General features: G+C 47.2%; 1 protein-coding gene across 2 annotated transcripts in view; it reads right to left on the reverse strand.

Moving 5' to 3' along the window:
• The window catches only part of LOC138526952 (CD82 antigen-like), a 462,340-nt gene that overhangs the window by 241,733 nt on the left and 197,322 nt on the right, over positions 1-23,285 (reverse strand). For both annotated transcript variants that reach the window (XM_069637869.1, XM_069637861.1), the window contains exon 2: positions 10,253-10,352. In XM_069637869.1, the coding sequence (XP_069493970.1) occupies positions 10,253-10,321 (69 nt within the window). In that variant the 5' untranslated portion in view covers positions 10,322-10,352. The remainder of the gene's footprint in view (positions 1-10,252; positions 10,353-23,285) is intronic.

Below are 23,285 nucleotides of genomic sequence, written 5' to 3' on the forward strand. Positions count from 1 at the left end.
GGCGCCAATCCCCACAGGCACCCCTTTAACTCTACAAAGTTGCTTCATTAAAGGGCTGCCTGTGGGCTCTGTGCCTCTGATTATAAAACAAAAGGAGAGACAGGGACCTGCCATCATACCTTTCGATGCCCTGTTTCTCCTTTTTTTTCTCATGAATTAGCACCAACCCTGCAGGCAGGCCCTTAACCATGCAGTTGCATTAGGGGATTGGTGCTCCTAGGGCTAGTCGCGGAAGCCCCGGTAGTGCACCGGCTTGGGAGCACCACTCCACGGTCCACTTAAAGCCTTATGTGCAGTCTATATGCATACCTCGATATAATGACACTGTCGCTATTAAGTATACTTAGTTTCCAGCTCTATATGAGATCTGACATGACGCGTACTCTCCCTTGTATTAGACTCAGTGTTTTTGAATTATGTCACTGATTTTATTGTTGCCCCATAACACCTGCTGGAAGGCGACTTAATGCATTTACCTCCCTGTCTGTGTAGAGCACTCCCACCCCTGAGCCACACACCCCCACCACCCCGCTCAGCCATATATATTTTAAAGGTTCTAGGTCAAAGGATCGACAGTAAAAGGGTCGAGAGGTCAAAGGATCGATACCAAAGGGTCGACAGGTCAAAGGATCGAATTTTTCTTTTTTTTCACATTTTTTTTGGGGGGGTTCCCCCCTTTTTTTGCTAAAAAACACTTTTTTCCCCCAAAAAAAAATATGTGGAAAAAAAATATTTGATCCTTTGACCTGTCGACCCTTTGGTGTAGATCCTTTGACCTGTCGACCCTTTATATTCGATCCTTTGACTAGACACCTATTTTAAACGTGTCCGTGGGGGCTATACTTCCAAATGTGCTTGCTTGGAGTGTTTGTCGGTACATGTATGTGTTTTCATGGGTGCTTGAGTGCACATACGTGTGTGGCCACATGTGTGTTAGTACATATAAGGCCTGCTGTGCACGTCTGGCCATGGTTGTATGTCCAAGTGTACTTTTCTGTAAATGCAGACGAGTACATGTATATTTGTATTGATACCCGAGTATGACCATGCGTGTATGTGGGTGCGTGTTTGCATGTGTTCTTGTTTACAGGGTGTGCTTGTATAGAACATATTTTATTCAATTCATGCTTGGAGCCAACAGTGTTGAAGCCGGGAAGGGGTAGGAGCATCAAACTCCCCCCTTGGGTCCCTCTGCCATGCAGTGCCGCAACGATCATTGGGCAGATTGGGCTTTAGCCCACACCGACATTTTGGGTTATGTGGACTTGCCTGACCTACAGAGCCGTCGCAGGGCGTGACACAATGAACAGTGCCCACTGAATTGGCAATTGAAATCGTGGGGTTTAGTACTTGCATATCTGGGAGGAATTGGGAGGGTAGGTGCTTGGGCTGGATACAGCTCATTCTCACAGCAGTCCTTAAGTGTGTGGTTTCAGACGTGAGGGAGAGAGTTAACTGCTTGTAACATTGAAGCTGACCCAGAAGAGTCTCATTAGAATGTGTAACGATGCCCCCACACGAGTGAGTTTGCCCCGCCTCCCCCCACAGTCTCTGAAGTTAAACCCGCTTTCAGAATATGAAGAGTTAGGCCCCCCACCCTGAAGTTTTTGTCTAGTTGCACCAATGCTTCCACATCCTGCGGGTCCCCACGCTGTCCGCAGCTTTACTCGAGGTCTGATTTGTTTTAAAAAGACAAATCCAATCACCCTAAAAAAAGGCACAGAGGGGTGATTGAGCAGCATTCAGACACCGCGTGTTGGTGCCACAAAATTGCCAGGCAACCAAGTAGATCTTTCCCCGCTCTGGAGCCCCTTCCGCTGCCTGCCGGCATTGACAGGGCATGTGATAACAATGTGGCCACATGTGGGCATGCCTCGGTCAGTGCAGCACTCACACAGACTTCAAAGGGCCAATACCAGATAAGAGGAGCATGGGTGCATGTCTTGGGCCATGCTCCAATGCACACCTGGGGACTTTGTCGAGAAGAAGCCAGTGATGTTTGCAGCACTACTGACAGGGTGGCCACTAAAAAGTTTGACATAATGTACCCCTCGAATATGGGACACTTACAGGCACCCCAATTACCCATAAAATGCGAGGATCTGCTAATGTAAACTTTAAGAAACCATTGAGTCGTAAGAAGACCCTACCTGAAGACTGGACATGTGGAAGACCCTCCAGATGGTGAAGCTTTGACCAAGACCTGAGGGAAAAAGATTGCCAGCTACTAAGGCGCTCACCCCCATGTCCCCTTGTCTCAGCAACACCTGCCTTGGCACAACTCTTATGTGCTCCGCAAACCTTTCTGGACCCAGTCAACGCTCTGACAGAGATTACGAAGAGCCAGGAATACAAGCACTAATGAAAATATCCTGCCACCCTCCGGCTGGGCTAGAATGGTCTGGAGCGTATCCAGGCTTTAAAGAACCTTCTACATGGCCTCCATCTGCTCCTCTAGTGTGGCAAATGCACCGGCGGCCGACTGCCAAAACCACGAAGAATCCCAACCACAAGATATATAGTGCATGGCAGCTGTACTGGAGGATCGCCAAGTTCCCAAACAAACGTTTGACAATTCATCTGGAGAGGCTCAACGAGCTTTGACAATGAGTCCAGCTTGGCTCTAAGGCTGTGCATTCTCACAACGGGCTGCGAGAAATCGAAAGCAAAACACAAGGGCTAAGGCACCCCAAAGATAGTCCAGAAATCCAACCGTGTTCCCTGCCTATGCCCTCTATCAGGGGCGGACTGGCAAGGGGGGCAAAGAGGCAATTGCCCTGCAGGCTGGTTGAGTTGCTGCCACATGTGCCTTAGCTCCAAAATGTAAAAGATTCTTCATATTGTACCGTGTCGCAAAGGAACCGAGTGCTGCAAAGCCTGCTCAGATTCAGTGTAAATGGAACGAGGCATTCGTCTTGATATCAGCCATGTTGTAGAGCTGCCTGGAAGGTCCCCACACATGGGCCTCCACCGTGAGTGAGAGGGAGAGGAGCCTAGGCGCAGAGGCATGTTCATACCGCCCAGTGGGGTGGCAATGCATGCATTTATATAACAGATTTTCTGTCCCTGGATCTTAATGTCCGCATGACTGCTCCCTATACACCTTTGGTCGGTTTATCATGACTCCTACTTGCCGAGGAAGTAAAGATCCATACCTTGTTAGAGATTGTCCTCAGTTTGATTCTGTACAAATGCTTCCCCACTGTTCGGGTGAATTTTTTGATCAACAGTGTGCTCATACAGAAAGAGTTTAATAGCACCCTGAATAACACCCAGGGTTGTTACTATACAGTGGTAATAGAAATGGCTGTTGGACTGTTTGTGGTACTTACCTTTGGACACCATTGAAAAACACAAATAGAAAAATGTAATAGTCAGGTATTACTTTTGAGAAGACCACAAACTAAGGGGGTCAATCAGAGTTGGCCAGATTTTGCAATACCGCTAAAGAAAGCTACTAGCTCCAGCTGTGGCACATCTGGAAATCTGCCCTACTCAAAGTTTACCACCAGCAGAGGTGGTATTTGTGGAGTACCTCCACTGCTATTTATGAAATACTACCTCTGATGGCAGTAATATAAAAAGGGTTTTAAAACATTTTTTTCCAGCTATTTCTAGCATCAATGTAAAGGGAGAAATGGATTATGTACAGTAGTGGCTCATATCATTACTGTTAATTTTTTTTGTACACAAAAGGGTCAGGTCTGGCCCTTTTATGCATTATATGGGTCAGATGATGGGAGGAGGCAATCGGAGATGTCCACCTTTTTACCCCTCAACATGATCATTTGTAAAAACATTTTCACTCTATTGAAGGGAAGCAACTGTGCTTCCATTTTGTACAGTAAAAAGAAAGATGTAAAATATGTGGGGACAGTTTGGATTTTTTACCTCGGTGGAGGTAATAATAGGTGGTTTTTCTGCAAAACATCTGCCTAAAATACCACCACCGGTATTCCCGTGAAATTCTACCAAAAATATCTGATCAAACCCTTTAAAAACCATGGTATTTGCCAAATACTAACAATGTTACCGTTACCACTCAACTCAGAATGACCCCCTAACTCTCTGATCGGTTTTCATTGTCTTGTCAAGAACACTCTTCTGTTATGTGACCAACAAAAGACACACATGTATATCAACACAAGATTCAGATATATGTTATGTTTGTTATGTTTAATGCTTACAATGCGCTGTAGCCCACAAGCATCAGGGCCCACGCGAAACATGAAAAGACAAAACTACTAACAATACTGACAGACATATAGGGGCGGAGAGCAGCAGGATAGTGAATCTACTGGCCAGGGGTCAGAACCGTCAATCAGAGTTTCTAATTAAATAGTAGCATCTTGAGCCGTTTGCGAAAAGGACCGACCCCCTACCATGAGTTCTTTTAATCTTAGGGCAGATGAGACAGTATTTATTCCAGTGTAAGATAGAGAGATACAACCACTGCCCTCCAGCCCCCCCCCCCCCCCAGCCAGCTAACTTCAAACTGCCACTCTGTGGAGCACACACTCAGGCTCACGCACCAACATTCTAAAAGTGCCTCACCTCCATGCAGCAACATTCTGACAGGCAGAATACAACAAGAACCCTAACCAAAAGGATGCAGATAAGAAAAGGCCCTGCTCTGATACGCCCAGACGTGTGTCATACGTATAATCTGTGTGTTCGTTTCTCAGCATCAGGACCTGCTCCCAAACAGCTACTCACCTGTCACCTAAGCTACTATCCTGTATCCCTCAATAGCAGTAGATGGAGGCTAGGCTCAGCATGGTCCTGCATCCCTGGAGGAACGCAGCACTGCATACAGACTACCAAGCCCATGTAAACCCTTCAACCATCTGTCACTCTGTAGTTCACTCTACGGTGTGTCAGGCTCCAGAGTACAATCGAGCAGGAGCTGCTAAATCCCACAGATGCCCATGGACGGGTGGAAGGGAAATTGGGTGAAATAACAAACACTGGAACTCCCTCTAATCCTATCCTTCTAGTCACCTATTTGTCAGAGATCTGCAACAAACACAAGAAAATCTGTGAACAACTATTCTTTTAACTTTTCTTTTCACAAGTGTCCCACCCTCCCAAAAACCAGTCACTGTACATGGTCTCTCCCACAAACTGCCTGGAGGAAGGCTGACAAGTCCTCTCCTGGTTCACGGTAGGGGAGGACAGTAGATTATCTGGAGAGTGACCTCCGTTGGAAGACTTGCACTGTCCCTTCTTCAGTTCCACTCAAAATAGTGACTTTCTGGGACCCAACTGTTCTTCCCTTAACTCTCCCTAAACTACAGATTCCCTCTTTATTCCTCGAAGGTCTTTCACAGTGCAACCCCCTCTCTATTCCTGCTGCCCTCCTGTGAGAGAGTGTTAGCAACTGGTCTTGGTTATTTACCCGGAGCTTTGCCTGAGGCGAGAGCATCAGGTGGCGCGTGGGAAAGATCGCACACTGCTGAACATGTTTGCACAGCTCCTGAAGACCCATGCAGAGCGCGAGTAGAGGAGCTCCAGCAGAAGGGGGCGTGGCTCGCTGACCGAAGTGTACACCTCGTGACTGTGCCTCTTCACAGTTGATCTTGTGCCCCACATGGCTCATGAAAAGCCTGCAGTAGGAATGGCGTGGCCTCTATCTGGAGTGCAAAGGTGGAATCGGCTAAAGGGAAAACCGTTGCAGAATAAGCATTCCTCTCTCAGGCTCGCACACTGCCCACGTTGAATAGGTGCCTTCCTCTAAAGGGAAGCAATGTGCCACCCGATGAGCGTGTGCACAGAGCAAAGGTAAAATGCTATCACACTCGCTGACTAGTGCTCTTAAAGTTGTCTTCTGTTTCCCAAACTTTGATACGCCTTAATTTCTAAGTATATCAACGGGTCCCTAGACATGGAGGGGCAAGAGTCTCCTAAACACCATACACTCGCACTGGTAATTCTTTAGAGTGTCTCTCAGCGCACCTCTGGGAGTCAGGCTCCAGAAGGCCCGTAGAGATGTCTAACTTCAGGACTGCGAGGGGACATGTCCTGCTGATCCGAAGTCAACGATGAAAGGCAGTTATAGAACATTCTCCATGGCTCTGTATTGCAAGACTGGAGAAATCCTGAACCAATCAGCATTCAAGTTCCTTTCCTCCATTTTGGAATGGGACGTCTCATCAGTCTGGAGATTAGAATTCGTTAAGGGAAACTATAAAGGTACTTCTCGCACTCACTCGTTCCAACCTGACCCCTATTTGGAAACATCAATAAAGGTTCCTCCTAGAAGTGCTCGCTCAGCGTTCCAGAAAACAACCCCCTTATGGTTTACAACTGTGTGACCCCTCTGTAGCCTAGACACCCTGAAACAGTTAGAAAATAACTGATGCTTCCAACCTAAGAACTGGGACCTGGGACTTTCTTTGTTTAACCTTGCCTTTCCTTGTACATAAGAAAGGTGCCTACCCTTATGAGACAAATGGCCTCATTATGGGGTTACAGGGAATAGAAACACTGGAGGCAACGTAATTACCTCTATTTTTGCAGTCCTCCTGATTATGAGTTGCAAATCCATCGGTTTGTAATACCATCAGCATATGCTGGGAGAATATGGAGGAATTTTGAACCCTGGGTGCTCCGCGTCGTCTTGCTTCCAGGGCGAGCGCGTTGCCCCTGAGTGATGTGTTGTAGCAAGGACTGGAAGCTAACCGGTAGATTACGTAACGTTTTGTTTGCATGGCCACACTGTGCAAGCCCATTCCCACCGGTTTCCAAGGTATGCAGGGGTTGCTCCCTCTCCCCTTAAAAGGGAAGAGCAGAAGCACATGCTGTATTTTCAGGGGACCGTAGGAGGAGTGTGTAGGGGCCTCGCCTGGTTCCAGACCTCACTGATGGACACATGATGAGACAAAGCATTGATGACCGTGTGCTGCTAAGAGGCAGCAAAGAACAGATAGTGGGAAAGTCCAGGACAGGAACAAACAAGGACTCACAGTGCTAATTAGGATGAGAGCTTGGCCTGGGCTCAAGGCACTCTTCTCGGTGTGTGTTAGCTGAGTGCTCTCTGGTTGCTATAAAGCATGGCCAAGCGTAGTCCAGCCCTAGTCCGGGACTCCTACTAGGATCCTGGGCCAAATATCCTGTCTTGGGGGTTCCGCGCGGGGCAACCCAGGTGCACCTGGTGACAAATCTTGCAGGAGGTAGCTGTTGTAGGTGCACCCCCCAGATCCGGGTGCGGCACATACACACCTGGTCGCACATAGGACACATATATGCTAAGAATAAAGGTGGGGTGACGCTTAGTGAACCGATATTTTCCCTAAGAAATCTTGTACAGAAACACAGGTATTAAAAACTACAGAATGTTTATAATTAGTAACAGACCCAAAATGTTTATTTTTAAAAGTTTAAAAAGAGCAGAAAGTGTTTAACTCCAATGTGGCACGGGCAACCTTTTAATGAGGGCGGAGTTCATTTTCCCTGTACAGTGTGGTACAGGACTGAATGGTTTCATGCCCGGTATTGTCCACTTAGATGAGGGTGCAGGCCTGGATGCAATGAACACAGGATAGTCCATGGGTTATGCAAGGTTGGAGGGCTTTACATTACCCCAAGTGAGCCCCCACGATCCACTGTTCGAAACCCTGCAGTCTCCTGTTCAACGTTTACAAAGATAGCTCAGCACGATCATGCACTAGTGAAGCACAGAGTACCAGGCAGATGTTTCATACCACTGCCACCAACTCTCCCGGAACACTCCAAGCCATGGCCCATGTTAAGGGACAATGGCCAGCCAAAGGGCTGGCAAAGTCAGATTTGTCAGTGCCTCAGCAGCATATGTGGACCTCCAAGACGGGGGGGGGGCTGTCCCCCCTCGCCCAAAGGGGTGAATAGAAGTGAGAGGGCGGATATAGGCGGGTGCAGCCTGCGCTTGTTCCCCCCTCACATTTTCGAAGTAGCACAGAGGGGCCCAGTGGGCCTTCCAGCGGCTTAGTGTGGCACTCTGTGAAGCACTGGTGTTACAGGCCTCTTTTGCAGGTCTTTCATGGTGTGAATCGATGCATCTGTCCTGGGAGTGAACTTGATAAGATGGGAACAAAACACCAAGTGGCATTCATTAGCCAGCAGCTGCAGCCTCACGAGCAGCACTGGGCCTCTGGAAAGAAGAAATGCCACACCATTCTCCGGACCTTAATACAACTGCGACCATTACATCATGGATCTGCTTTCAAAGTCGAGACAGTCCGAAGTAGGGTGACCAGATTTCGAAAATAAAAAACCGGGACAGGCCACTGACATAGAAGTAGGACTACAGCTTCAGCAGTGAAACTATAGTCCTACTTCTATGTGGGTGGCCTGTCCCGTGTCATGTTGCAGCGCCAGGGGTCCTGGGGCTATTTTAAGTTTTAAAAACCCGTTTGGGATTTGGGGATCGGGTGGATACCATCCCGGTTTTTGGCAAAAATCATGATCTCCGCGCAGAAACAGGGATGGTATCCACCCGATCCCCAAATCCCTGGACGGGGTTTTTAAACTTTAAAAATTCTCGGGACCCCGGGACAGAGGTGCAAATACCCAGACAGTCCCTGCAAAACCGGGACGTCTGGTCCCCCTAGTCCAAAGTGCAGGAACTGCGTGTTTCCATGATGCGAGAGAATCCCAAATTGCTCCAGTGGTCCATGTCCCTACACACACGGACCGGCTTTACCATGCAGCGTAAAGACGGGAATAATAATGGGAGTGCGAAGGGACTTCCTTGGAGAGTTAACCCTTTAGGAAGTGGGTTCCTTCATGCTGGTGATTAGCCTGCACCGCTCTAACCTTTGAAGGGGACACTACGGGAACCAATGTCCTAAGCAGCAGCTCTGGGGCAGCGTTGCAGAACTTTTTCACTTTTCTTACCAGTGATCGAAGTGAGCGGCAACGGTCGGGAGCGGTGTTCCACTACTTTTATTTTTTCTGTTTACCATTCCTCTACTTCTTACGACCATATTCACCATTCTATACAGATGATCTGTCCATTCATGTCCCTGTGCAAGTGTAAAGTTGTCATAGGAGCCTTAGTTACTAGCCACTTAGACTATTGCAAAGTCCGGACCGCAACACCTGGTCGCATGCTGCACTGTGCTTCCGCCTCCCCTCTCCCCTGCCGCAACCACAGTTCCAGTATCTTTTTTGGTACACTTCTACCACTGTTTGGTACTGGTGGTGTAATGATTTTTCCTGCATAATCTTTAATCCCAATGCTCCCCAGGGACGCAAAAGTCTATTTCCATGGGGACCCCAGGGTCATGGTGCACCACGTTCCCTGTTTTCTGTAATGCAAGTAACCACACATGCATGCAGCCTTTAATCAACTTCAGGGCACACAGCATAGCTGTACTTTGAGGTGGGTGGGAGGGTGCTATGGCAGTGTGATGTTCTGCAGACAGGCCAAATTCCTATGGATATGGGTGGCGTCCTACCACAACATTTTATATACCTCTGCATTCATTATTTTTCAAGCAAAGATTGTACCATTTAACAAGCCAAGTATCAATGGATCTGTATATTCATGCTTAATAGAAATGTGAGCAAGAAAACACATATATAGTGACTGTTAACATATTTATTTAGTTAATGTTCAGCCAACTTGGATATAATTTCCCTTAGTATTTTGTAGTTTTCTGAGAAACACCTGCCTAAAAAATGGCAGACCTTATTATAGAAGTTGAATGCAGAGAAATGCAATCTGTGGTTTGCCAGGCTGCTCCTGAAGCCACAATGCCAGGAATTCAGTCAATACCAGTAGTTACTGAATGCATTCCGAACATTCTGATTGGCTGAGAGGAGGTCAATAACGACTTTCATGTGCTAAACACGATTGTGCGAAAATAGTTTATATTTTGTAATTCCTTGAGCAGTATATGAGACACGGCTCACCCTATAAAGCACTTCCAGCAGTAGATGTGACACTACATGAAAGCTATTCTTTGCCTGTATGAGGGGAAAAAAAATCAAGTGGGGCAGGCAGCAGCAGTTCACACCTCTGTTCCACATAAAAAGAAATGCATGACAGGGTCAAGAATTGCCGGCTCGTATACACTGCAGCCCACCCCATCCCCCACCCTTGTCTGTTCTAATGCCCCAGTGGATTCCTAATGGAAGGCCAGGCCTTAAATAGCCCCCGAAGTCCACTGAGAGGAAGACAGTCAAGCTTCAGGCGGCAACACAAGCCTGCACATTGTCAGGCTTGCATAGGACAAACATGAATCATGAGGCAACAGGCCTTAATACTCACAAAGAAGAAGAGGTTGAACACGAACAGGAAGTACTTGGTGACACTCAGGCATCCTTTCTTCTTCTCCATTGTCTGTCAGGCGTCAGCGGTAATTGGGAAGCTGCAACGAGAGTGGAAAAGTAGGAGGCATTGAGAGGGTGGACAATGTCAAGAGGTTCCACAGCAAAACAAACGAATCCAGACGGGACCCCCCACCCCCATCATTACGACTGCTTTTAAGAGCAGAAACAGGAAGAAGAAACTGCAGGTCAGGTAGGGAAATGCCCTGTGAGCTTGCCTGACTACTGATGACTTTACGGACAACAACCCGGCCTCTCCTCCAGTGGCCAGCCCGGCTTTCGACCAAAGCGGCTTCACCGAGAGGAGGGGACAACCTTCACCAGCCAAGCCACAATCGCAAGCTTCCCGGAGCTGTAGGGACAGAAAAGTCTAGAAGGGGCACGGCCCACGTTCTCCTATGATGGCATAAAGGCCGAGCAATTCCATTGGCGCAGCTGGGGTCAAACAAGATTCTATGTTCCGTGGAGAGTGAGTCGTGACGTTTCCTTGCTTCGGATGCATAATTGCATTACCATTCCACCTGCGCACTTTCAACACAATACTTTTAAGTTAAGAATACAAAAAAGCTGGTCTCCTACCCCTAGCGTAGAAAAGGACTCGTAAAATATAATTATTTGTTCATTAAGAAATATTGCTCAGCGTAAACATGTTGACTCTTGGCTACTCCAGATCAAAAGGGCACCACATACACTGTGGGAACTCCTACCAGTCTACATCAGTCTTGCCCCCGGCCTCATGCAATTCAGAATTCACAGAGAGAATCAAGGCCCTCTATTGCAATCCGCACCTTTCTCATACACCATAAGGTAGACCCTCCCAAGGGCACCCGACCATGGAACACTCCTGGCGTCCATCGTCCACAGCCTGTTCCAACCCCCACACTACTTTTAGCCCTGTGGCATGTTCCCCACTAACTCTAAATGTTAACTGCTACCTGCTATCCTGAGTAGTATGCTGATAATACATGCAACATATAGTCACCTGTTTGTAACAACTACTGATGTACAGTGCTTCTTTGGCTTCCTGAAGCTAGGTTCGCGCTCAATAAATACCCACAATAACGTGCATTTAAACAAAAAAAACGAAACTGTTCTTTAAGATACATATTTTAGCATCATTCGGCTGATAAACTGCAGCAGCAGCTCTCACTAGGTCGGGTGTGAATCCTTAGACGGTGGTCCATATGTGGTTTCAAATCTGCAATAACACAGGAAATTAGTGTAGAAGTAGGGTTGACCCTATCAGGGTAAAAGGCCCAGGTCGAGTTGTTTTGCGGAAGTGCCAGCGGCAGAATAAATCTGTGATCTATGGTTTAAATCTTCAAGTGAGTTTACGTTTTGATGCAGTTGTCCCCCTGCTTTACTGGGTGGAATTGGGTTGTGTGGTAAAATGTGAATGGCTCGATCTAGCTCTAACCACGTGGTCATTTTGGAACCAGCCGCAGCATGTGTTAAATGTGTCTGTGTGTATTTTCCCTTTGGCACCTGTGGGCTGGTTCTTGGGGGGGTTAATTTCCTGACTTCCTGGACCTGGGATTTGACCTCATCGGGGTTGCATTGGTCAACATGCCTGACTGTGATGAGCAGCACCACTACAGTGATAGTGCGTGGCTAGGAAATACTCTTTGAGGGTATGCCCCAGAGTGAGTGACAGGGTATGAATTGCCTCCCTCAAATCACAAAAACCTTGAAGCCACCACCATAAACTATGGTTCAACAGCTCCCTCTTCTCTATCAAGCAGAAGGCTAGATGCCTAGAATAAGCCTTGCAAAAGAACCCATGCCCCGCCACCAGAGCACCACTCAAACACTGCTGCAACAAATACAAAACAGCCATACGCAATGCCAAAGCAACCCATTACCTCCAAGAACTCCAATCTGCCACCATTCGTCCACAGAAACGATTGAACATTGTCAAATCTCTACAAACCACCACCCACACCTTCAACCCCCCCATCCAATGCAGTATGCAACTCCTTTGTGGAAAACTTCAACTCCAATATACTCATCCGGCAACCCCTCCGCTCTATTCTTCCACTCCCAACCCCAGTTCCCAAACATTCCAAAACATGAGACAACTTCTACCTCATCGACACAGACACCCTCAACACCCGCACTACCAAAACAAAACCTGCACATGTCTTTGATGATGCATGCCCACCTCAAGCTGCATCAAATTGCATCACCACCTTCACAAAGAACACAACCACTGCCCAGACTCCTAGACCTCTCTGCAGCCTTCAACACCATCAACCAAATCATTCTACTCAGCATCCTATCCCACAGGATGAAACTCTCAGGCACTGTCTTCGAGTGGTCTACCTCCTGCCTTACTGATATGACAAACTTTGTCTCCATGCCCCTTTTTGTTCAGATCCCAACCTGGTCAAGTACGGGGTTCCGCATCCAAATAGAGAGACCCTAATGGTCATAAGCATTCAGCAGCCATCCTGATAAAAAAGGAGAAAACTAATGAACAATGATAGTTGGCCAATGAAATCTGAAAGGAAATTTGATGAACATGTATGTGATATTAACATAAGGCCATTATATTGAGTTGAACATTGTGGATATGATGTGGAATGCTTATGACCATCAGGGTCCCTTGGTCTTAGAGGCTGGGAGGATAGCTCACGGGCAAGGGCAGTGTCTTTGTCTTGGAAGCATAGCAACACAGGTTTGAATCCCATTCTCGCGCTTAGAAACAGTTCTCCGGTATTAAGCGCATTATAAAAGAACAATTATAAAAAATGAACAATTATAAAAATAATTTTTTAATTCATTGGGATGAAGTACGCAACTGAAAATTGTTCATAGCTAAACTCAGGTGAATTGCATTAGGGTTAAAATAATGTGATCACTTTTATTTTATGACCATAAGGGTCTATTTTTGCCTTGAGAAAGCCCACATTGGGTGAAACACATGCACGTACCCCATTAGATTGATGTTAGCATATTATTGGGAAGTCTATACTTTTACACCCATTGCATATGCAAAATCATTTGTAAGTAAACAGGAAAAATATTTTCTTTCAAATCTGAATGAATGTGATATTTTTGATTATAAATTAAAGGATCTTCTATAACAAAAAGACTCCACGCATATTACCCAACTCTGTATGTTACGAATGACTATATGTTGAATCTCTTGGATAGACCCTTAGCAAACACAAAGTCAATTTCCACCAATACACAGAAGACACACAAATATACTTCCAAATTTCATCCCCATCACAAATCCACACCCTTAAAGTCGGTCTCTCCACCATCACCACCTGGATGGCCACCCACCACCCCAAGCGCAACCCTTCCAAAACAGAATACCTCCTCATCTGCCCCCAAACACAAATCTGACCCCTCCCACCCGGATCAAAGAACATGCCGCAGACAACCCACACATATCCCTCACCAAGCCTGCCAAATTCCTTACCTTCACCATCGACCCCCATATTTCCTTTACACACAACATTTTTGCTGTCACCAAAACAAGATCAGACACATCCTTCTGCCAGATGAACTTCCGCCCCGCACTCCAAGCACTTGTCCTCATTGGATTGCCTGGCAGCACTCTTAAACCCCCTGCAAGCCACAAAAACGCAGCAGCCAGACTCATCCTCCACCTACCCAAGCATTCACATATCACATCAGCTCTCCCAACTCCACTCGGTCCTTGCACCTCAGAGAATTGCTTTCAAAGGACTCTACATTGTTTTCAAAGGCATCCACCACAAAACCCCTTCTTAACTTCACGACAAACTCAATCCCATCACCCACACAAACACCAGCCAAGCAAGCCACATTCTCCTACACATTACACTCTGCACACTAACATGCACAGAAAAACACACATGTATCCAATGTGCGCTTAGGGCATGAAACACTGTACCTGCACCCTCAACACTTCCAGAAAGGGCCACCAGCCCTACCTGTTTCCGTACACAATGCCCCGCCTCGCCATCTCCCCTCCAACCACTTGTCTATCCTAATCTTTCTATCCTATCCTGAAAACATTTACTAACTTCTGCTTCATCTCCCACCCCTTCAACCTTTGAAACTTGTAAGGCGCTCCCAGACCCTCTGGGTAGCACCAGAGCGGAACAAAAATTCTAATAAATATATAATTAGGAACCAATTATATGACTGAAAGTGACATGATCTGACACTTGGGACTGACACCTTGGGCACTGAGGGTAGCTGAAGTCTGGAGCCAGAAGATGACAGATGGGAACAGAATATGTCCCAAAACTCAACCGTTTTCATTCTGAAACAGGTGGGGCCCCTCTCCACTTTTCTGGGGTTTGGAGTCCCACAACATAGAAAAACAGATTAATATGAACTTTCATTGTATGGTTTACTAACCACAGAGAACCCTCTAAAAGCGGGGGGTTGGTATAGGTTTAGTCTTGGTATATCACTTGGTGAGTTTGGAGTCTGTTGTCAGAGGGTTGACTGAATAATTAGAAACAAAGATGACTGATTGACGAGGAGTTCAGAGGAGGAACTGGGACTGATTCACAAAGCTTCTTCAATGGGTTATACCAAGAACGCTTTGTGAATCCGGCCGAGTGTGTCTTTCTGAAACATGGTGTGGGTTTTAACCAACATCTAATGGTCTCTTGTGTTGCTGTCTTTTTTATGCTTTTCATGGCAAGCCTTTAACATTCACCATGAATGTCTCCAGTGGCGAAATTATATTTTTTCAGCCTGGGAGCCTAGTGGCGTGTCTATGTGTCCCTGATTATCAGTATCAGATGTTTCTTAGCGCCTCCAGGCGTGCTCTCTGAAAATAAAGGATGTTGTGCTCAAAGCTCTATCCTAGCGCTTTCTTGTGAGTGCCCTAGTGGGGCTCCCCCTTAAGGTTGTGGCAAATTGGCTACACGTATTACAAGAGTAAAAAGGCGTTGCTCTGGTGATCTCCTCGTTGCCTCCATTTAGCGCTGCGAAGGGCGGCAGGGTGTCAGATGCCTTTACGCATGTCTAATGAGAAATGGGACTGCTGTTCATGCTCCCTGCCAGCAAAGTCTGGCCAGCCAGAGCATAGGTACAATTATTTGAGGGTGCTGCTGTTAATTTCACTAACCAAACAGCAGTTCTTGTGTCCCATGTGTCCAGTGGGTGTGCATTCTAGAGGGAGCTACTTCAGCCGGCTTTACGGTACATCAGTAAAAAGGGTCACGGGACACACGCAGAGGAGCCTTACCATCTCCGCACCATTGCTCATTGCCATTCATTCGTCGGGGTTATATTTTGGAGTCTCTACCAGCCCTGCAAATAAAAGGTGCAAGCTTCTCCTTCATTTTAAATCTCTGAACACAAGTGACACATCTGTGACAATTTGTTGTGACCAAATGCATTTAGCCCAAGTTTTGCCGCTTAGGCAAATTTCTGCCATTTTCAGAAAACCCACAGATACGTGTAGCATATCAAGAAGAAATGCTGAACATTGGCCTCTGCTCTGGCGTAAAGGCAGCCTGGACTTCACGAGTTCGAATCCCGAGACATGACCGGCGATCCATCGGCTACCATAAAAGCGGTAGCACTAAAACCTGTTATTAAAGCGCCTAGAAATGAGCGGAATACAGCATTACCTCCCTCTTCCTCGTCCCAGTACTTACTTTACAACATGATGGCGCTCCACCATCCTAACAGCCTAGCCACGAAAAGCTTTAATGTTAGTTTAAACTCCCCCTCCCACACCCCCCCCCCCGAGTGTTTACTGGAAAAGAAAAGAGAAATTAAGTGCTGCACGTCGGTGCAATGAACATAAAATGTATGTGCCTGTAACGCTCACCTGATTCCCGTAGAGGCGCCGGTCTTGACTGGGCGTATACCGTATCTTCAAAGGTGATGTGTAACACACGGCTGGCTCTTTGGGCTGGACCTCTGTGCACTGTATGTCTGACTCGAAGGGTAAGATGTCTGCAGATAGAAAATATGGGATTAATGAACTGGGTTATTGAATGTCTCTCTCTTCTTCCCTTTCTCTTCTCCTGTAGAACCCCAAAGGTTAACGCTCTCACCTTAGGTAAGTGAACGCCGTGCTCTCCATCTGCCTCGGGGAAGGGTGCTGTAACCAGTTTCTTCACTGGATAAGGGGAGCAGGCCCCTTGACTTCAGAGGACTGCTGTCCGTCGTTTACTGCACGAACGGTAAGTTTCGAGTAATTCTAATGTCTTTAAAAGTCTTTAGTAATGATGTCTCTTGTTTTGCAGGGTTCCGGCGATGGCGGATGACAGGCTGAAGTGAGTTGAAGATGGAGCCCGTGTGATGAATAGAAGCGCCTGGAAGCACGTAAGTAAGCGCTTGTTGCCTGCTTCACGATGCGCTCTAACTGTCTTTTTATTTTGCAGGTACAAGTTCGGAGCGGCTGCAGGGTGCCGGAATACCCACTGGGTTAGATGTGGAAAGGAGTAATGGCACATGAGTATTAAAGTTCCCCAATGTCTTTAAACGCACCTTGTTTTGTCTTTCAGATGCGGGATGCAGCGCCGAAGGCCTCCGGAGCGTGCGAAGAGTTGGTAAGCTTTTGTCTTTCAGATGCCGGAATGCAGTGCGAAGACCTCCGGAGCGCACGAAGAGTAGGTAAGCCTTTGTCTTTCAGATGCCGGAATGCAGCGCGAGGCGTTGGTGACAGCCGATGGACCAGGTAAGTGAAGCGCTGTCACTGACGACCGTAATGCTAACCTGTTCTTTCTTGTCTTTATAGGTGTTGCTGAAGACTGGATTCAGGATGGTAAGCCTTTTTCCTTAGGCCCAGGATCAGATGCAGAAGACACGATGAGCGTTCTGCTGCAGAGGATGCAGAATAACGCAAAGCAAGATTCCTCCATCGAGTGTGGTTTAAATAGCCTCCTGTAGTGCTTAGGTGTCTCCTTCCACAGCCACGCCTAGGTAAGAAAAGAGTTCCTGCTTTCCAGAAGAGTTTCAGTGTTCTGAACCTAGGGAGTGGCTCCTGCCCCACCCAACAGGAAAAGTAGTTCCAAACAGAAGAGGATCAGAGGCTCAACTGGCAGGCAAGTAAGCAGCATGGTCTGCTGCAGGTAAGTCCACCCAAGCATTATGAGCCCGGCGCTTCCAGCGCTGGGACTGGGCATATTTATGAGCCTGGTGCCACTGGCGCCAGGACTGGGTCCAAAAGGTCCCAATTGGGACTGGTTGGCACTCGGAACCTGGGTTATGGATCTGCTTCCAAGGGAGTTGGGAAAACCCTGACCTTTTGGAAGCAGAGATCATGACAGTACCCCCCCTCAAGGCCCCTCCCAAACCGGGCTTCTCCGGGGGTTTTGGCTTGTCAGGAAATGTTCGGTGAAATCTTTTGATTAGGCGAGGAGCGTGGACATATTCAGCAGGTTCCCAGGATCTCTCTTGGGGGCCGTAGCCTTTCCAGTCAATTAGGTAAAATAGTTTAGATTTGGAGATCTTGGAGTCCAGAATGCTTTTGACTTCAAACTCGAGTTCTCCATCAACTAGGATGGGTTTTGGAGATTTAGGTAGTCGGGTTTGAGGTTGCACGGGTTTTAATAGAGAGACGTGGAAGACCGGATGTATCTTCATGTGCGGGGGCAAGTCCAACTTGACCGCTACTGGGTTTACTATGGTAGTGATGGAATAGGGACCAAGGTATCTTGGGTTGAATGTGCGTGGCCCTTTTAGAGGTAGATATTTGGTGGATAACCAGACTTGATCCCCTACTTGATATTGAGGGGCTTCCTTCCGATGTTGATCTGCTCCTTTCTTGTATTGTTCTTTAGCCCTTTGAAGGTGAGAAACAGCTTCCTTAAAGGCTTGGGTGATTGTAGAATGCAGGTAGTCTACTGCTGGTGTTTCAAGATCTTGGAGGGGATCCAACTTCGAGGTTCGAGGGTGACTGCCGTATAAAAGAAAAAACGGGGTTTTCCCAGTTCCCGAATGGACAGAGTTATAGTAGGCATATTCGGCTATCCAAAGGATGTCTTTCCAAGTTTTTTCAGTTTGTTGCAGCATGCAGCGTAAATACTGTTCCAGAGTTTGATTGGTCCTCTCGGTTTGTCCATCGGTCTGAGGGTGGTGACTGGTCGATAGTCTCACATCAATTTGAGCCGACCGACAGCAACTTCGCCAAAAATGAGAAATAAATTGACTACCTCGATCCGAAATTAGAACCGAAGGAAAACCGTGCAGTCGGACGATGTTTTCGAGAAATTCTCGGGCCAGAGTTGCTGCTGTTGGCAAGCCTTTGAGCGGAATGAAATGCGCCATCTTGGAGAATAAGTCCACGATTACTAGAATCGTATTGTATCCGGAGCATGGAGGTAGATCGGTGATGAAGTCCATAGAAAGCGTATGCCAAGGGCGAGGTGGGATGTCAATAGGGCGTAAGAGGCCTGCTGGTCTTTCCTTTTGACTCTTGTTTTGGGCGCATACTCCACAGGACATTATAAAGTCTCTGATATCTTTTTTCCAAGACGGCCACCAGAAGTAGCGCTTGATCTTTTCTGAGGTCTTGGCCATACCGGGATGTCCTTCCATTAAAGAATCGTGATAACAAGAGATTACTTTTTTCTGTAAATCTGTGCTGGGCAGGTATAATCGTTCTTGGAAATACAATAAGTTGTCCTTTACTGCAAAGTCCTTTCCCTGCAGATGCCAATTCTGTATGTCTGCTGGAGTTACAAGTTGCCTGGCTTTATCCTTAACTTCCTCTATGGATTGTGTGGCGATTACACCCAGAATTCTTTGTTCAGGAATGATTGGTACAGGTTTAGGGTTGATCAAGTGTTCTTCCACTCCCATCCGAGAAAGGGCATCAGCTTTACCGTTTTTTGTACGAGGTCGATAGGTAATTATGAAGTCAAACTCGGCAAAGAATAATGCCCAACGGAGTTGTCTAGAGGATTGGGCTTTTGCGGTTTTCAAATATTGCAGGTTTCGGTGATCCGTAATCACAGTAACGGTGTGTCGGGCCCCCAGCAGATAATGCCGCCAAGCCTTAAAGGCAGACTTGATAGCCAGAAGTTCCTTGTCAGTAATCGTGTAATTGATTTCAGGAGGCGAGAATTTGCGGGACCAAAATGCCACGGGATGCAACTGATTGGTTACTGGGTCCTTTTGTGATAGAACGGCCCCCATGGCAAGGCTTGAAGCATCAGTTTCCACGATGTAGGGGAGTTCGGGGCGAGGGTGTTTTAAGATTGGTGCAGAGATAAATTTAGTCTTCAAATCCTGGAAAGCTTGTTCCGCCTCGGTAGACCATTCAAAACGTTTGTTTTTCTTTAACAAGGCAGTGATGGGCTGGACTATTCGAGAAAATTCGGGGATAAACCTGCGGTAAAAGTTAGCGAAGCCTAACATGCTTTGCACACCTTTTACGGAGGATGGTGATGGCCATTTGAGAACTGCATCGACCTTCTTTGAATCCATACGCACTCCGCTAGGTGATAATATGAATCCCAAGAATTCAACTTCAGTCACGTTGAAAACACATTTTTCCAACTTAGCGAAAAGTTTGTGTTGACGCAATCTTTCGAGGACCATTTTCACGTGTTTCCGATGTTCAGATTCTGATGAAGAATAAACGAGGATGTCGTCAATGTAAACAACAACACACACATCTATGAGCTCTCTGAGGACATCGTTCATAAAATATTGAAAGGCGGCCGGGGCATTGCAAAGTCCGAAGGGCATGACCTGATATTCAAATAGCCCATATTTGGTGCGGAAGGCCGTCTTCCATTCATCGCCCTCTTTTACTCGTACCAAGTGGTAGGCTCCTCTAAGATCCAGCTTTGTATATATGCATGCTTTTCTGACTTGGTCCAGGAGTTCAGGGATCAAAGGTAACGGATATCTATTCTTGACGGTGATCTGGTTCAGGGAGCGATAATCTATACAAGTTCTAAGGTCTCCTTCCTTTTTTGGAACAAAGAACAAAGCTGAAGAAGCAGGGGACTTGGAAGGACGAATAAACCCATTTGCCAGGTATTGATCCAGGTATTGTCGAAGGTGAAGGTTCTCAGGCTCGGTGAGGGCATAAATTCTACTACAAGGAGGAGTAGATCCAGGTATCAGGTCAATCTGGCAGTCATAAGACCTATGAGGAGGTAGAGAGTTAGCCTGATCCTTCCGGAAAACATCTTGGTATTCTAGGTATTCGGGAGGTAACTGGGGAGTCTCTGAAGAAATTGCTGCCAGTGCAACACCAGGTGGAGGATGACAAGTAGAGACACATTCTGGAAACTGGACCGTTCTTGCTCGCCAATCGATCAGAGGATTGTGTTTCTCTAACCAAGGTATTCCTGGAATAATCTGAAACTGAGGAGCCTTGATCACATCGAACACGATCTTCTCATGGTGTCCATCTTGACTTACTAGCATCACTTCTTGAGTGGTATGCGTTACTGGTCCGGGGGCTATCTCCGTTCCATCCACCGTAGTAATGACGTCCTTTACAGCCTTGGGACAAAGAGTTAGATTCATCCTCAAAACCATTTCATGATCCACATAATTGCCGATGGCACCGCTGTCGACGTAAGCTTCAATTGCATGTAATCGATCCGGATTATCAGGGCTAATGAGGACCATAGGTATCACGAAATGCGAGGTCACGGAACTGGTTTTCACGCTCGGCAAGAGGACCTCTATTCTTGTCGGGCGAGGTCGTTTCCCTGCTCAGAGTTTGTAACTTTGGTAACTGCAGCTCCTACTGCCTTCTTGGCAGGTTTCACCGGACAGTCTCGAAGAAAGTGCCCTGAGTTTCCGCAATAGAGGCATAATTGCAACTGTTTTCTCCTTTCCCGCTCCTTTTGTGTTAGAGGACCTTTCAGGCCCCCTATTTGCATGGGTTCCCCGGAGTCTACTCCTTTGGAAGGAGTTGGCGGTTTGGAAAATACTCGAGCATCAAACTTGGAACGATCAGCCTTCCTGTTCTGCAGTCTGTGATCTATTTGAACGACTAAGTCTATATAGTCCGAACAATCTTGTGGGCGATTCACTACTTGGGCTAACACATCTTTGAGCTCTCCACGTAGACCTCTATAAAACAGCGTAATCCTTTTGTCCTCAGACCATTGAGTTTCCACTATCAGTCTGTTGAAAGACGCAATATAAGCCAAAAGGTCTTGATTACCTTGTCGCAACGAAAGAAGCTCATTGTCCAAGGCCTGCCCCTGTGAATGTCTTGCGAACAGTTTTTCCATACTGAGCTGAAAAGCTTGAAAATCATGGAGGACCGGATCATCTTGATTTACTAGAGGGATCGACCAGTGTGCCGCATTGGCACTAAGGTACGAAAGCACGAAAGCTACTTTAGCTTGATCAGTTGGAAAGGCTGCTGGCCGGCATAAGAAATGCAACCGGCACTGATTGATAAATACTGCAAACCTCTTTGGGTCACCAGAAAATCGTTCGGGCGGAGCCAGAGGTACATTCCCAGGTAGGTTGATCTGCACTGGATTCATAGAGGATGTAGAAGGAAGATTTCCCCCAGATGCGGGTAACGGGGTCTGTCCGGCTTGTGACTGTAGCAATTGTCTAGCGAGATCATCTGTTCGCTCCTTGGAAATAATCAGTTCCCTTCTTAGAGCGTTCGTTTCCTGACGGGCTGCATGCACTTCTGCCCTTAGTTCCCCAAGTAACTGGGCTAGCTGGTCGGTATCCGAGGTTTCCATAGCGCCTGGACGGGAGTTTTGCGGTAGGCTTTGCGTTCTGTAACGCTCACCTGATTCCCGTAGAGGCGCCGGTCTTGACTGGGCGTATACCGTATCTTCAAAGGTGATGTGTAACACACGGCTGGCTCTTTGGGCTGGACCTCTGTGCACTGTATGTCTGACTCGAAGGGTAAGATGTCTGCAGATAGAAAATATGGGATTAATGAACTGGGTTATTGAATGTCTCTCTCTTCTTCCCTTTCTCTTCTCCTGTAGAACCCCAAAGGTTAACGCTCTCACCTTAGGTAAGTGAACGCCGTGCTCTCCATCTGCCTCGGGGAAGGGTGCTGTAACCAGTTTCTTCACTGGATAAGGGGAGCAGGCCCCTTGACTTCAGAGGACTGCTGTCCGTCGTTTACTGCACGAACGGTAAGTTTCGAGTAATTCTAATGTCTTTAAAAGTCTTTAGTAATGATGTCTCTTGTTTTGCAGGGTTCCGGCGATGGCGGATGACAGGCTGAAGTGAGTTGAAGATGGAGCCCGTGTGATGAATAGAAGCGCCTGGAAGCACGTAAGTAAGCGCTTGTTGCCTGCTTCACGATGCGCTCTAACTGTCTTTTTATTTTGCAGGTACAAGTTCGGAGCGGCTGCAGGGTGCCGGAATACCCACTGGGTTAGATGTGGAAAGGAGTAATGGCACTTGAGTATTAAAGTTCCCCAATGTCTTTAAACGCACCTTGTTTTGTCTTTCTGATGCGGGATGCAGTGCCGAAGGCCTCCGGAGCGTGCGAAGAGTTGGTAAGCTTTTGTCTTTCAGATGCCGGGATGCAGTGCGAAGACCTCCGGAGCGCACGAAGAGTAGGTAAGCCTTTGTCTTTCAGATGCCGGAATGCAGCGCGAGGCGTTGGTGACAGCCGATGGACCAGGTAAGTGAAGCGCTGTCACTGAAGACCGTAATGCTAACCTGTTCTTTCTTGTCTTTATAGGTGTTGCTGAAGACTGGATTCAGGATGGTAAGCCTTTTTCCTTAGGCCCAGGATCAGATGCAGAAGACACGATGAGCGTTCTGCTGCAGAGGATGCAGAATAACGCAAAGCAAGATTCATCCATCGGGTGTGGTTTAAATAGCCTCCTGTAGTGCTTAGGTGTCTCCTTCCACAGCCACGCCTAGGTAAGAAAAGAGTTCCTGCTTTCCAGAAGAGTTTCAGTGTTCTGAACCTAGGGAGTGGCTCCTGCCCCACCCAACAGGAAAAGTAGTTCCAAACAGAAGAGGATCAGAGGCTCAACTGGCAGGCAAGTAAGCAGCATGGTCTGCTGCAGGTAAGTCCACCCAAGCATTATGAGCCCGGC

Source organism: Ambystoma mexicanum, chromosome 1q (genome assembly GCF_040938575.1).
Source record: "Ambystoma mexicanum isolate Mex_15411 chromosome 1q, UKY_AmexF1_1, whole genome shotgun sequence".
Taxonomy (NCBI): domain Eukaryota; kingdom Metazoa; phylum Chordata; class Amphibia; order Caudata; family Ambystomatidae; genus Ambystoma; species Ambystoma mexicanum.